This window comes from Oryzias melastigma, linkage group LG8 (assembly GCF_002922805.2).
Source record: "Oryzias melastigma strain HK-1 linkage group LG8, ASM292280v2, whole genome shotgun sequence".
Lineage (NCBI taxonomy): Eukaryota > Metazoa > Chordata > Actinopteri > Beloniformes > Adrianichthyidae > Oryzias > Oryzias melastigma.
Genome location: NC_050519.1, coordinates 17661511 through 17677635, shown reverse-complemented (window position 1 = coordinate 17677635; position 16125 = coordinate 17661511). Strand labels below are relative to the sequence as shown.

At 38.1% G+C, this 16125-nt stretch overlaps 1 protein-coding gene across 2 annotated transcripts in view; it reads right to left on the bottom strand.

The window, feature by feature from the left end:
* Nucleotides 1-1281: 1281 nt before the first annotated feature.
* Nucleotides 1282-16125, bottom strand: part of baiap2l2a (BAR/IMD domain containing adaptor protein 2 like 2a) — a 16561-nt gene continuing 1717 nt past the window's right edge. The window contains exons 4-14 of one of the 2 annotated variants that reach the window (XM_024271404.2): nucleotides 14569-14630; nucleotides 14422-14493; nucleotides 14213-14281; nucleotides 13982-14113; nucleotides 11866-11964; nucleotides 9162-9237; nucleotides 8177-8384; nucleotides 8036-8101; nucleotides 5286-5469; nucleotides 2546-2586; nucleotides 1282-2285 (exon numbers count right to left, since the gene is read on the bottom strand). In XM_024271404.2, the coding sequence (XP_024127172.1) occupies nucleotides 2204-2285; nucleotides 2546-2586; nucleotides 5286-5469; nucleotides 8036-8101; nucleotides 8177-8384; nucleotides 9162-9237; nucleotides 11866-11964; nucleotides 13982-14113; nucleotides 14213-14281; nucleotides 14422-14493; nucleotides 14569-14630 (1091 nt within the window). In that variant the 3' untranslated portion in view covers nucleotides 1282-2203. Of the gene's footprint in view, nucleotides 2286-2545; nucleotides 2590-5285; nucleotides 5470-8035; nucleotides 8102-8176; nucleotides 8385-9161; nucleotides 9238-11865; nucleotides 11965-13981; nucleotides 14114-14212; nucleotides 14282-14421; nucleotides 14494-14568; nucleotides 14631-16125 lie in introns of both variants that reach the window. The other variant, XM_024271403.2, reaches the window with a different exon arrangement.

The window sequence follows — 16125 nt, the reverse complement described above, 5'->3', positions numbered from 1 at the left end:
AAACGTTATTTGTTTAGCCCTTTTACGACTAATTTAGCTGAAAGTGCTTCATAGAAAACATTTAACAATTTCAAAAACCAAAAGACACACACACACAAACTACACAAACCCCAACACACATGCATGTAAAGGCACACACCTTCACACATACATAAACACACACATACGCACACCTACACATAGATAGGTGTGTTAGTCTGCTACAGTATAACAACACTTATTCCTCAAAGAGCGCCCCCTAAAGGTGTGGCCGAGTACTGTTAGTCTCACTTTATAATGAATATTTGTTGTTTTTCTCCACAATCAATAAAAGTAATTTGGTAAAATTGATGACATAAAACCAGATGTAATTAATCTTCAGAATATATGATTAATCTGGTTGTTTTCTGTAAACGTTAGTGTAAAAAAAGAAAGAAAACAGCCATTACACATCAAGGAAAACACATTTTATTTTCAGCGGATTTTATTATAACACTTTTATGATATATATATCTGCAAAATATGTTACAGAAAAGATTACAAAGATTTAGCAATGACAATTTTTTCACTTCAGAGCAGATACAAAAAAATGTTCAAAACGTTAAATCCTTTTTTTCTTTCAATTTCTGTCATTTTTCAGTCATTTAATTGGATCGTGTGACATAAAAGTCTAATAATTTTAATTTGTTTTAAAAAAAACGTGAATGTATTCCAGAATTTCCATCACTATTTAACCATAAATTAGAAACTAGTGCAGCTGGAGAAGCCTTTTTAGGTTAAAACAAATACTAGGAAGACAGCATCTCATTATGTTTTAATACATTGCATAATTAATGCCCCACCTGCCTAAAAAATAATCTCCTTACAAAGTCTTCAAGGAATATGTTCAGCCTCAGGTAAAGTAATCCTTTTTTTACATTTACAAGTAATGTTTCTGCTAATAGATAACTTCAGGAAGTGTAAGAAAAAAGAAGAAAAGAGGCTGAAAAACAGGGAGGATCATTAAAGAAGTTCCAGTATTTCTCCCTGAGCTTCAGATGACGTCACTCTGTGGCTTCAACATGCTCTCAGATCCGCTGTTTGAGCTGCACACAGTGCAAAACGTCCTCACGTTTCCTCATATACATGTTTTTATGGTGAAAATGTTTAAATCAAGAGCAGGAAATTAATGTTTAACCCTTTAACACCTGAGCTCCAGTGTTTATGTTCTTTGATTTACTGTAAATTTTTAATTACTATGCATCAATCAATGTAATTCCAGTAGATTGTGAAGGAGAAAAGCGGCTCGTCAAGCCGCTTTTCTCCTTCACAATCTACTGGAATTACATTGATAGTGTTCACGATTGAAACATTTCAGTATGTTAAAGATTTTGTGTTTAGGTGTCCAGGTGTTAAAGGGTTAAAGTCCCACACCAATCAACTTTTAATCTAATTCAAAATCATTTCTACTGTTTTTTTAATTATAATTATGCTGCTTTTAGCTGAAAACATTTTTTTAGGACATACTTTCTACAGAGTTCATTAGCAAGCAACCCCGCCCCTTTTCCCATCACCCATCTATTGACGCTCTTTCCCGCTAGCTTACAGCCAGTCACACCCCCAACCTAACATTACCGGTGCAACGAACAATTTTGGAACCGACAAGGCATGAATGCATCAGAATGGGGCGGAGCAGGAAGCTTATGCCCCGCCCATTTAGTTTTCTACAGTACAAACATGATTCTTTTTCTTAAAAGGTAACCAAACGCTAAATCACCTTTTTTTGGCTGTTGATTGGTCATTGCCACATTTTTGATAAATTAAAATAAACAGGAAAATATAGTCAAAAACTGCTGCCCCCTACTGGTTGAAACTAGGTATTACAGTTGAATTTCGTGATTGGTCAAACCATTTAAGTCTCACTTCATGATCTGCAACTCCAGTAATGAATTTCAGCAGTGGGTGGAGTTCACATTGATTTAAATAAAGAAATACTCAAGTTAAAGCTTAATTTTCTTCAAATATGTCCTCCAAAATCAGAAAAATGCCACAAGAACATGTCAGAAACATCACTTTCATCAGAGGGGGTCATTTAGAAATCACTAAGAAAGCTTGTATTTTTCTAAAACTATTGTTCTAAAGGTCTCATAGTGGCCATCTTGTGAAGGATTATTTAAAACTCTTTACAAAGTCCTGATCCATTTTTTAAAGGAGAGTAAAAGCTGAATGCGGAGCGGTTGACTCGTCACCGGCGATAGAGGCGTGGAGCTGATCTGTCGTTGGTGGACGTGGGTTTCAGCTTCACCGTTGCAAACGGGTTGGTACCCCTGCAAACGGAAGAAACGAGAACAAAAATCAGAAAACAAAAACACTCATGAAGCCTCGTTAAAAGCTCAGAATTGAACCTGAACTGCGCTGTAATTGCTCGTCTGAAGTGAGCGTGACAGTCGCAGTCCAAAGCCTCCTGACAGCACTCTAAACTCTGATAAAGGGAAGCAATTCTGCCCTGATTAAAGCAGCATTATCAGCTTTTGTTGTGACCTTTTGTGTGCCGGTGATTGTCTTGAGTGAATAACAGGAAACTCACCTTGGGAAGAGCTCGGGTCGAGAATCCTGAACTTGTGGTCTCTGCTGAGAGAAAAAGCTGGAATGAATGAAACTAAAGGAGGGAGCTGATTTAAGAAAAAATGATAGATTCAAAAACCAAATCCATCAATTCTGTCCCAAACTCATGACAGAATCATGGATGTGTTCAAAGCACTCATACAGTATTCAACCTCTCACTTCTACGGTCATGCAGCAGCTCAGAGGGAGTTGAGTTGTACAGGAGTTGACAGTCGGGGCGTTTTCACACTGAGATCATGAGTTCAAACGAAGGAACAGCTTTGATTCAATCTGCTTTATGTTTGAGCAAAGCATTCATGCAGATGCAACAACTGATTCTTTGGGTCCAAACGGGCTCTGGCCAATAAGAGAATGAATCCACTTGACTCTAGTTTTCAATAAGCCGACACATTCTCATCCGCCGGTCGTCACATGTTGAGGTTTGGTTGAAGACCCCTCAGCGTCACTTTCTGATGATTTGGGTTTCCCCAACTCGTCGATTTTTGATGTGCTGGCTGTTCGTAGAATCAAGGGTCAACTGTCAGGACGTGGTACCGGTACTGCACATGGACTGGTCCTCAGGATACAGTCTGTACTGGTCACGTTACCTGGTACCTGTACCCTAACCCGGCACTTGACGTGGCACCAGACATGATACCAGACACGGTACTAGATGCGGTACTGGACACAACCCGGTATCAGACGTGGTACCCAACACGAACAGGACTCGGATGTGGTACCCGACCTGGGCTGGTCCTCAGAACGCATCCAGGACCAGTAACCAAACCCAGCACCAGACGTTGCACCGGAAGCGCTACCAGACCCGACCCGGTATCAGACATGGTCCCCAACGTGAACCGGGCCCGGATGTGAATCGCAACCCTTGAGACACAGCATAGGATGCGGTACTGGACGTGGACTGATCATCAGGACGTCTCCAGCCCTGGTAACCAAACCCAGTACCAGTACTCTAACCCAGTACCCGACGTGGCTCTGGACACGGTACCAGACCTGACTCAGTATCAGACACGGTACCCAACGCAAATCGGGCCAGGTCATGAATCGCAACCTTTGGGACACGGTACCAGATGCGGTACTGGACATGGACTGGTCCTCAGGAAAAGTCTAGAACCGGTACCCAAACCCGAAACTAGCACCCTAACCCCACACTGGACATGTTACGAGATGCGGTACCGGTTACGGTACCAGTATGGTGTTAGGGTACTGGTCTGCTCCACATCCTGGTACTGGACCGGTTCTTGCCCTGGAGGTTGATGAAACGTGATTTAAACAAACAGTCACATCAGAAAACGACGAGTTTTGACCCCCAAAACGTGACGAGGAGAAGACCTTAACCAAACATCAGTACGTGACGAGATGGGAGTGAGAATGTGCTGAATAAGCTCATTTTCTTTTACAAAAAACTACATTTACATTTCTTTAGATTTCTGTTTTAATCGAACCGCACCAAGGTCCACTGGCAACTGGAGCACAATCGTCATTTCAAAAATGAAAGTTCACCTGAACCCTAAACTCTGGTTACTTGGAGTAAAAATGTTCTAAAATGTGTTTTTTTTTTCAGTTTCATAAATGTAAGTCTTTTGAGTTTCCTGTTGGCTCTTTGTAATCCCACTGTAGTGAATCGAATCAGAGTTCACTTTCAGGTGAGTCAACACTTTCAGATGCTGCAGACTGTACTAGTTCACAGTGAAGTTTAAGGGCCTAAATCATGCAAAATCAGCTTTTGTTGAAGTTGAAGTGTATTATTATGTTAATTTCTCATGAAAAAAAACGCAAAGTGATATTTTAATCTATTCACACATGTCAGAACTTGCTCTCTGAGCACAAGCCTCAGTGTGAAATCTCCCTAAAGGTTCAGAGGAGAGTCTCAAACTGACACACAGATGTACACAGTCCTCACACTTATCAGCAACTGGAGCATCCGCCTTGCATCCACCAGAACAAAGGCTGAGGTGTCATTGTGAACAGCACCTTGCCGCAGTGGATCTGATGGACAAATGTGCAATATCCATGGAAGCGTTGGAGAATTTATCACAAAAGGAGAAATGCATAATTGTGGGTTGTGTCCGGACGGAATTATACGACACAAAGTCATTTGTCTATTGGAAAAGAGCTGTGAAAGAAAAAGCTTGGAGTAATATTTACCAGATTTACCAGATTTTTCTCTCCAAACTGTAAGAACATGCGTTAGTCTTGTTTAGAACACCATGTGTTAAAAGGCTGTTCAGGAACCAGTGTGAACAAAGGATTAGATAATATCTTACTAGGATTTTCTAATTCTTTTTCACAGCCTGAAAATCCCTTCATTCCAGAGGAAGACATATTCTGTATTATGTGTACATTTTTGCCGTAACTCTCTATGATTTTATTCCAGAAAATCTACCACCTCTTTGGTTTGTTGTTGTGTTCTTCTGCATGGAAAAAGAAACACAAGATGTTTCTTTTGTTGTGTTTTGTTCTAAATCCTTGAAGAAACAGGTGGTCGGATCTGATTTTTTTTTTTTTTTACGTCTACAAGCCAACACAACACAAAAGTCGGTGTCAGAGTTGTCAAATAAAAGCTGCTACAACACGTCTCTGGGAACTCATGAACATAAACCTTTGAAAATTAAGACAGGATGTTTTCTTCAGTATGTCCACACAGACTGGAGGAAGCTTCTCTCAGACCAGGTTATTGTCCGGTCAGTGGGTTTTTGTCGTACCTTGTTTTCTGGTTGAGACTCGGGTGCTCTCTTGACGGTGCTTGGCTGACTCTGTGGCGACGGACTTGCAGGTAAAGACTGAGGTGGTGGTGGTGGCGGTGGAGGTGGAGGGGCTGCTCCACCCTGGTTGCTGGCTGGTGGCAAACTGTTTAAGCTGATGTTGCTTCCTCGTATGGTGGAGTTACTGGAATCATGCAGAAGAACTGTTGGCTTTGTTTCATTCAAATGTAAAATGTATCTCAAGAGTTCAAGTCCTAAAGTTGCTTTTCTTGAATTAAATCTTTCATGCCACCAATTTGCCATTAAATTTACCTTAAATGGAAAAAAATGAAAGAATATTTTTCATTTGGGCATGAAAGGGTTAAATCTTTCGTGTGAGAACTACAGACGTTTATGTTTAAGGGTTTCTTGTTTACAGAAAAAGAACCTGAAGGCCAAAGTATAGGCATGCTTTACAGGAAACACAGCTGCTGCTTCCTTATGCTACTTTTTACTCCAGAGCTCTAGCTCCAGGGTTGACGTTCCTTTGATCACTGTAACTCTTCAACCGTTAACGCAAATAACGTACTCTGAGGAGATTCAGAAGCAGAGAAAATCAGCTTTGTGTTGATATCCAACATTTAACAGTAGAATCAACATAATTCACGTTGACCACGTAAACGGTCAAAGAGTTATATGTGTCAAAGAGCTTTTGTATGGAGAGAAAATAGACTCAGTGTATTTGTGTGTCCAAATTCTTGATTTGTAACTCATGCAATACGTTTTGAGTGTAACTGTGTGAACTAGCAATTGTGTTTTCACACATGCAAAAATTACAAACTACAAAATAATAAAAAATATGATTTACACATGCACAACTTTAAACTACAGCAGCTTGAAACTAACTACACGCAAAAACCGCAAAACCTTTGGACAGCATTTATGCACAAATCTGATTTAAGACTCTGCTAATGTCTCCAAGATTCATCTGTAAGTCATGCGTGTAATCCTTGTGCTATCCTAGGCATGTTTACATTAACAGTAGGGTCATCTGGACCCCATAAGACAGTGCATTGAACTTTTTTTTCAAGGATTTTTTATCTTCACTGGTGTTCATGGCAGACATAAAATCCTGTCCACTTTGTCATGGGGGGATCACACGTCAATGTAAGGGTGGGGTCATCTGGACCCATGAGAGAGCATGAGGGATAAATGCTGCTAGAATGCTGGGTCATCAGAGTTTTCTCATCAGTCGCTCAGATTATTAATGGTATCTGGTGAAGACTTCACATTTTTAATAGATATGCAAAATGCTGTTGTAGTTTAAAGTTGTGCATGTGTAAATTGTAGTTTTTTGTCATTTTTTTACATGTGAATGCGCGATTGCAAGTGAGCACTTATGCACAAACTATATTGTATGAGTTACGAATCAAGAATTACGCACACACTAATCCAAAGTTACACACAATCAGGTAGAAATCAAGAATTACACACAAATCCAGTGAGTCTATTTTCTCTCCATACATGTGATATTTTAACCTCGCTGGTGACATCTCCAGTGTTAAAGGGTTAAAAAGGCCCTTCTTGACTTCAGGTGGTTTTGATTGTGAATTGTCATCATAGACAGTACATAGAGAGAACTGGACTGATCACCCCCCCACCCCCGCATTCCAAATAGAAAGTACCCAAAAGCCAAAATCCTATGGACTTCTCTTCAGAAATAAACAGCTATTACTCAGTCATTCTGTTTGTCAGAATAACCATTTTTGCTCTTTCAACATTCATTCATCTTCTTGACCGTTTTAACATATTCTTGCTAAACCTAATTTTTTTATTGATGTATTTTCTTTATCACAAGTTAGTCAAGTTATAAACTGACCAATCAGATGTCTCAATAAGATCATGTGGAGCCCGCTAGTCCCACCTCAAACGTTCAAAGCGTTTGATTGACAGATTCAGATCCAATCACTGCTTGCTAATGCCGGCTGGTCCCAAAATGAGGAAATCAGGCGATATCTGATCCGCGGAAAAATGGCGACTGCATCAGTTCATTATGTTGGAACCTGAGGTAACAACCTTGTTTTGATCATCTCAGTTCATGTAAATGATTGACTTCCATCCATTTTTTTAACCCACTGAATCCCTTTAGGAGGTCACAAGGTTGCTGGAGCCTATCCCAGCTTTTTTTGGGGGAAAGCGGGATACACCCTGAACGCCGGTCCGCTGCAGGACCAAACAACCACACGCTCACATCTGTGGCACAGGGACAATGTAGTCATTAACCTATGAGGCATGTCTTTGTCTGTGTGGGAAGCGGACAAAAGCCACGAGGAGAAGTTTTCAGTCAAAGCTGTGAGGCGAGAGAGCTAACCACTACACAATTAGAACTTTACAAATACGTTAAGCACATTTAGTCTTAAATGGTCTAAGGATTCAGATCTCTCCTTCCGTTGGGCCATTCTTTACTTTATACATTTAATCTTTTGGTGAGCGACCACAGACAGTAATATTATAGTTTTCCTCACAGCTACGGGTCACCCAAATACTTTAAGTAGTTCATTTTTACTATTTCCTGCCTGAGTTTCATGCTGACCCTTTTTTTAAACTAAACCCAAAAACAATAGAGACAGCCTCGGGACAATGACACCAAACACTCTTAATCATTCAAGAGAGATGCTAAAGAGGAAATTTGAATTAGTGTTTTGATTTTAGGAGTTAAAACCAACAGATTTATGTTTTTTAACCACTGAGTGTTGTGTTTGGATGTTTACCGAGAGCTCATGGGACTTTCAGGAGGAATCGCTGGTTCCACAAAGGCAGCTGGAAACCATCCCTTACTGAAAATAAAGGTTAATATAAAAAAAATATTATTAGACGACAAAGTGTTGTTTTATCAACTAATTCTTTCTCACCGTGACCCGTTGTCGTTCCGTCCGTACAGCCAGCCGTTTTTGGGCTGCTGGCTCATCACGATGACTCGCTCTCCCTTGCTGAAGGTCAGCATACTGGGGTTAACATCAGTGGGGCGGTACGCCACCTTAGCCCTCATGGTTCTTTCACCAGCGGCGCCTCCTGTGGAGTCCAGTCGGAGGCGAGAAACGCTTCCCTGTGGAGACGGAGCTGGAAGGAAACCCACAGGTGAGAAGTTTGAAAACCTGCACGACGAGGCTCATCAGAACCTGCCAGCGACACGAAACGGTTTCTAATTGTGCTGTAATTACAGTGATTACATTACAATGCATTAATATTCATTTTGGTATTCATCCAGGCTTTCATAACGAAAGGCAGACTTGGAAATGTGGGTTTTTTCTGCCGCAGCAGCAGGGGAGGCCGTTCATTTGGTTGTTTTCTCGCTCAGTTTGGCAGCGACGCTCAACCATCCTGCTGCTTGGAATGTTTCAGGGGGGAAAAAGTGGAATTTAATTAAAAAGATGTTATTTTTATTGTCAGCTGTGAATACGCCATTCTAGGGTCTATTTTTACACCTAATGAAAACAAGCCAAATGGTTTTATAGAGCCTGTATGGATGCGACTATGTGGAGTAAAGCAGGAAGAGCTCTGATGAAGTCTCGATGGACTGTGAATAATTTAGAAAGTGAAAAGGATGAGGATAAGAGCACATTAATTTGTACAACGAACAAAGAGAACTTTGTTAAAAGGCTAAAAGGACTCATTTGTTGTCATTTCTTTTAAAGACCGTCTCCAATGATTTTTTTCGTGTGTTTTTAACTATGTTCTTGTGACATTTTTCTCATGATGGAGGACGTATATAAAGAAAATTTAGATTAAATCTGTATTTCTGAGTGTTTCCTTATTCAAATTGTTGTGAATTTTGGCCAAAAACAGGATAATCATAATTAAAAGACTGGGAAGTGATGTTTGCCGTTAAAAACACACCTCTTGATGGGATGTTGCCAAGCGGCTCCTCATCTCGGCCCTTTATAAAGTTGTCCTCCTTCATTTTCATTCCGTCCTGTTAACATTTAACAAACATTTATCAGGTTAATGTTCAGTTTAATGCTGAATGTATGGAGAGAATATAGACTCACCCAGATTTGTGCGTGCGTATTCTTGATTTGTAACTCATACAATACTTTTTGTGCGTAAGTACAAAAATTACGAAATTAAAAAAAATACAATTTACACATGCACAAATTAAAATTACAACAACTTGAAACTAATTACTAACGCCAATCTTTAAAATTACACGCAAATTTCATTTACGCACAAATCTGAGGTGAGATTCTTTTCACATCTTCAAGATTTGTGCATAAGTGATGCGTTTAAATGCTGCTAGAATGCTGGGTCATCAGAGGTTTCTTATCAGCTGCTTTGAACTCAGATTCTGAAAAACTTGACATTTTTCCCACTTTATGTGATTATCCCTGATAATTAGAATAAAAAAGTCTAAATAAGCATTTTTAAAGCAGTCTTCACTAAAGTTTCTCTATTGTCATTGCTGCCTCGGGACTGTGCTTTCCCTGCAGTGTCTGTGTGAGTAAGGATACTCACAAATCAAGAATTATTCGCACACAAATTGGGGTGAGACTATTTTCTCTCCATATAATGTCTCCAAAAATGTTCCTGTTACACTTTCTGACTAGGCTTAACAATTTTGTGCCGTTTTTAGACCATATATCAACAACTTTAATCCAATTTCTCCCTGATCGATTGAAAACCTTCACAGTTTCAAACATTTGAATTGTACTTTTCATGCACCATTGTTTTTTTTTTGTTTTTTTTTTACTGTCATATTAGAGCTTTCATAACTTGACATATGGGAATAAAAACAAACGGTGAGATTTAATGTCACAAATCAGTGATGTTGAAAATTCCAATTATGAAACTCCCCTCCCATGCACAAACATTTCAGGATTTATCATTGGATAAAATTATATATCATTCACAGTAAATAGAAACATAAGACCACATGATTATCGGTCCGTCAAAAAATAAAGAAGAAAACTCATCACCAAATTTTCCTCCCCTCTTCTTAGGTCTTACCTTTAAGGTCACTTTGTGTTTCTGCCTCAAGCAATAGTGTTAACTTTTATTTCTCTCTATTTTTACCATCAAACTACAAAATAAAATGTATCCACAGGCCTTTGCTATGATAGATGTATTTATCTGAAGTTGGCTGCCAGGAAAACTGCAAAAACACGTTTAAAATTGGACTTTATTTTGTGAATTTAATGCACACGTGATCATATCATGTTATGTTTTAACTAGTGTGGGTTTTTTGAAACTTTTATCAATTGATTGGAGTATTTTTCCACATTATAAGGTGCACTTCACAGCCTTAATTTTGTCCAAAAAATGACAAAAAATAAATTAATGAATGTTTACTGATGTCAAAACCATTTTGAGATCTACACGGCGTTCTGTCAGAGTGGGTGTTACTGTGAATATGCTAATGCAGATAGCATGTAGCAGTGTAGGACTGTTTTTTTTTTTTTTTAAATATATTATTAACAAGTTTGGAAGTTAGTGTAGTCACGGGAACGTTTGCTTTACTGGTGTCAGTCTGGTGTTTTTGCAAGTTGCAAATGAGGTTGGTAGTTACAGGTATTATGCTAACGTAGCTAGCATGTACTGGTGTTGGATTGTGTTTTTTTACGTGCTACTAACAAAGGTAGACGTTAGTATAGACATAGTGATGCTTATTTCAGCAGTATCAGTCTGTTTTTTTAAATGTTGCAAACAAAGTTGGAGTTACAGGTGTTGCGAGTACGCTAACGAGGCTAACGCGGCTAACGCTGCTAACATGGCTAATGTGTATCTATAATCACACACAATAGATCCACATGAGAGTTCAAATCTGACAGATAAAAAATGTATATATATGAATTGTTTTCCTCTAAACTTTTCCACCTCACATCAACATTAGTTAAGCAAAACAAAGAAAAGTTCAAACTGAATGACTTTTTTTCCTGTATTTTGCATTCAAAAATGTGTGTTTGCTTCAGGTTGAGTCGGGGTCACAACTTGTGGAATGATCTCAGATTGACTTCCACAATCTAGAGGAAAATCTTTTTTCAGATTTGCAGAAATACTTCTTATTCCTCAAAAGTTTTTCATTTTACACTGTAAACACATTCATGAACATCAAGGCTCACGGCAGCACATGTGAGGGGAGCTTTGGCCAGAAAAGCCTGAACCAAAAGTTGAATCTATCGCACAAACATGTGGAGCTCAGGCTTCCTGAATGAAATCTGATGCTTTTAGATTTTCAAATATCTCCTCAGTCCATCTCTGAAGGATTCCTGTGATGTTATGTCAAGCAAAGGTGAAACTCTTCCCACTTCAAATTGGATAAGTCTTTAGCCACTAGAGGGCAGTAATTTACTGCCTGCCTCCACCTCTACTTTCATGATCTAATACATATGTTGGTATAAATAGAAAAATAGGTTTTATCCCACAGCTTCAAAACAATGTTTTCAAAGAACTGATTGGATTTAAAAGATTTTTAATAAAACTTTTCATTTTTTCTAAATCAGATCAGAATTTCCCAGCAGCAATATATTTGCAGCATAAAGAGATTTGTGTTCCAGATCTGCATAGATATTACATTTAGTGTTTTCTGTTTTGGCACTGAACGCACCGTTCTCCCCACTGAGGCGGGCCTCCTGATCTCCGGCTGTCTGGTGACGCTGATGTCCTCTGTCCAAGCTTCAGCTCGGTGCTGGAGGTTTCCTCCAGTCTGCAACACAAACAAACAATCCACATTTTATTTACAACCTACAAAAAATGTTTGTTTTTTTAATATATATATTTCAGCTGTGTTGATCTAAAAAAGATGAAATATAAAAATTAAAGATCTTTCAAAATAATTGCTAGGACATCTTCCTCTTTCATTCTCAACAGTTACAGTTTTTTTATTCACTATTCTGTCATTAGAAACTGTCTGCTTGAATAGTACTGGCTGGTTTAAGCGGAACAGCTGATGTTTGCATTGTTTTACTGCCATCACTTGAGGGCAGCATCAGCCCACTGGAATGAGCTGAGACATGTTCACACAGCAGCAACTCGGCCTGCAGATCTTCATGAAGCACTGAACATAACAAAAAATAAAATTGATCCCTCAGATTAATAGTTTGTGGCCACAAATTAGTATTTTTTTGGCCATAAGTAAACATTTTACTAGCCTTTTTTGGGCACAACAATTAGCAATTGGTGTTTGGTGCCCACAAATTAGCATTTTCTGTGCACATTTTGGAATTTGTGGAGATAAATTTGTATTTTGGGTAATAAAATTCAAACTTTGTGTGGCTGATCTGGCATCTTGTGTGGACAAATTAACATTTTGTGATCACAAATTAACATTTTCTGTGCACAATTTAGAATTTTGAGGCCCAATTTGGCATTCTGTGTAGTATTTCGTGCCCACAAATTAGCATTTTATTGGCGTTTTGTTTGAACAAATTAGCATTTTGTGCACAAATTTGTATTTTCTTTGAACAATTTGGCATTCTCTGTGCACAAATTTGAATTTTGTGGACACGGATGATTATTTTTTGAACAAAAATGAGTTTTGCATTTTATTGCCATTTTGTGTGCAGAAAGTTTGATACTTTGGGCAACAATTTGTATTTTGTTTGTCCAAATGATCATTTTTTGCCTCAGAATTTGAATTTTGTGCACACAACTTCGTATTTTAGTTATATCAATTCCTAGTACTACTAATTAGTGGCCACAGAATGCTAATTTGTGTGCACAAAATACTCAATTGTGGTCACAAATTATTAATTTGAGGGAAAATGTATGAGTGATTTTTTTCTTTTGTCGTCATATCCAGAGCTTGATAGATCCCAAAGGTCTAAACTCTCTGAATAATAATCTACTGGGAAAATTGGCTCCAATTACACCAACATTAGTGTATTACTAACTATAATCAATCAATCAATCAATCAATATACTTTATTAATATACTTTATTAATCCCCCGGGGAGAAATTCATTAAGGGCTCCAACAAAATAAGATGTAAAAATAGAACAGAAAAATATATTTTTATAAACCATTGTCTGCATAAACACATTAAATTGAATTAATGTGTAACATCATATCTCAAGGATACAATTTTTTGAGTGCATATGAGACATGTAGATAAAACATTTACAACTTTACTTAAATTCTTGCTTTTTCTAACAATGTTATTGACAATTATTTTGTAATAAAAGTTTTTGTCTCATAAAATAAAATAAATGGTACTGAGCTCTCTTTCTTTAACCCTTCAAACTGTTTAATAGCTTATTTATGATTTCCTTATTGGTTTTCCTGTTGATTTTTAATCTTTACATGTAGAATATGTGACGTTCAATGACTGTGGGAAAACTCTAAACTTAACATTGTTTTGGATAAATTTCAGGGATTTTAGTTTAGATTTCAGTTTAAGCAAAATAAATATAAAATCAATTTTAATCATTACTAAAAAAATGAAATATAAATCATTAGCTTGTTAATTAATAACTATTTATTAACCGCCTCTATTGATATAATTAGAGCATGGTTAATGTTAGAAAGCATTGTTTTAATCTGTTGTCATGGTAATCTTTTATGATGGAAGTGGATTGGTGTCATAAATAGAGAGTTCAGAAATATTATTAGTGAATTAAAGTTATATATTCGTAGTTATATATTTACCAAAATTGTAAACCAGAGTGTTATTTCCTGGCAATAAGACATCAGATATGACTGGTATTGGATGGTAACATGTGTACCCGGTTCATAAGCTGGGCCGCGGACTGCATCAGGCTGCTGTGCTTCTCTGCCAGGAAGCGGAATCGCCGCTCCTCTTCCTTCAGAGCCTCGCCGTGGCTCTCCCTGAGGAAGCGCTCGAACTCACTGAAGTCCTGAGGGCGCACATCATTGACAGAGCAGGCAGCAGATGTAACGCACACAGACATACAGTCAATATTCAGCTGTGCAGAAACAAGGAGGAGCAAATGAACCTGACTGGCTCCTCTTCTCAGCTGCCTCTCCTGGTTATGGACCAGCGTCTCGTATTTCACCCGGCTGTCCTGAGGGAGGATTCAAGTTAAACCGTCGACAAATCGCTTTCACACATGCTCAACTCCAACCACCAAACCAAGTGATGATTAAACCAAACATGATCAATCAGACTAAAAAGTTCCATTAAATGTGTGTGATTCTCACTCACTGATAGGTAATTTCTATCCAGCCGAACGTTCGTTTCCATCTTCTGAAGAACCTCCGAATTGAACCAGGAGAACTGGAAGCGAAAACACACATGGAGACGAGTCGCTGCAAATGTAAAGTAGATCAATGCTGTAATAAGACAACAAACCATTCCTTCCAGCTCCATGTTCAGCCTCCGCTGGTTCTCTGAGATCTGAATAAGAACGTCTCCTGAAAAGAAACAGTTATAATGATAAACTGAAGCTTTAATGTCAAATATCTGCAATTCTTTTACACATTTTCACTGGTGGTGACAGGAGCATCCTTACCAAGATAGTGAAAGATAGATACCGCTAATTTTGGGGTTGATTACTTTATTAACCATTTAACGCTACAACTCCAGTATTTATATTCTTTGATTTAATGTAACTTTTCAACTGTCAGCTGGTATTTATGTATATTAAGCTGACATTAAAAAATGTAGAAAAAAAAAAAAAAGTTGTCATGACAAATTGTTGCAGGTGTTTTCAAGCACATCTTCAAATCATCGACTGTATATGAGAACTGGACAGAGTGAGTGTGATGTCACCCATAGAAAATTGTTTAGTTATGGCTCTAACCAAATGAATTCAATTCAGTCGCCTTTGTTTGGGGGGAGGGATACTAACGTCGCCATGTTGGAATCAGAAATCTTCAGTAAGCAGTGACTGGTCTGAGACAGTATAGGTCTACATTTCCATGGCAACCACTCTCGCCAATACGAGTTGAATTGAAAATTCGCTTGAAAGCATGCTCGGGAGAATCTGTCAATCAAACGTTTCCGACATTCAAAGTGAGACCACAAGCTTCTGATCTGATTGGCCAGTTTACAACTTGAATAACTTGCACTCCAGAAAAAAAAATGTTAAAAATTATGATTAACAAGAACATCTTAACAAAGGTAGCAGAGCAAGACTGGTTATTCAGACAACTATGAACCCTACATTGCTCCTGGTGGCTGTAGGTTGGCGACAGTCTTAGCCACCATAGTGACTGTAAAAGTGCTTCAAGGAAGGAAGTAAAGCACCAAATAAGTATACAGCATTTAGCATTTCAATGACCGAGTAATAACTGTTCATATCTCTATAGAAGTCCACGGGATTTGGTTTCTCTTTCCATATACAGTCAAAGCTCCAAATATTCTCAATTGAGTCAGAAAGTATCAAGAGACAAAACTGAGAACATATATAAATGTTGAGCCACTCATATATTTGTTGTGGTGACTTGCTCTGCTTGGTTAGTCATTTCAGACTAAAATCAGACTCATTTTCATTGGTTGCCAAACAGTCACAGACTTTCAGACCTGAACAAACAAAACTAAGAAGAACCTTTTCTGACATGTTTGTGTGAAAAGTTGGTTTTCTGTGTTTTTATTTTTCAAGACACCCTCTCAGTTAGATAATTATTCCAAAATCATTTCCAACTTAAAATCCAAGATTAAAGTATGCTCTTTTTATTATTGCTGTGATAAAATGAATGCCATGTAAATTGCCAAAAATATTTTGCTTTGTAGAAATACTTCAGTTTTGTACTTTTTCTAAGAATCTAAAAGATGGAAGGTCGTGAGTTCAAATCCAGGTCAAATGTGGAGAATAAATCTGACACTAATATGTGAATGACAACTAATGGGCCAATTTCATAGTGAATCTACAACCTTTTCTTATTCTTGTTATAACAGATTTATTTC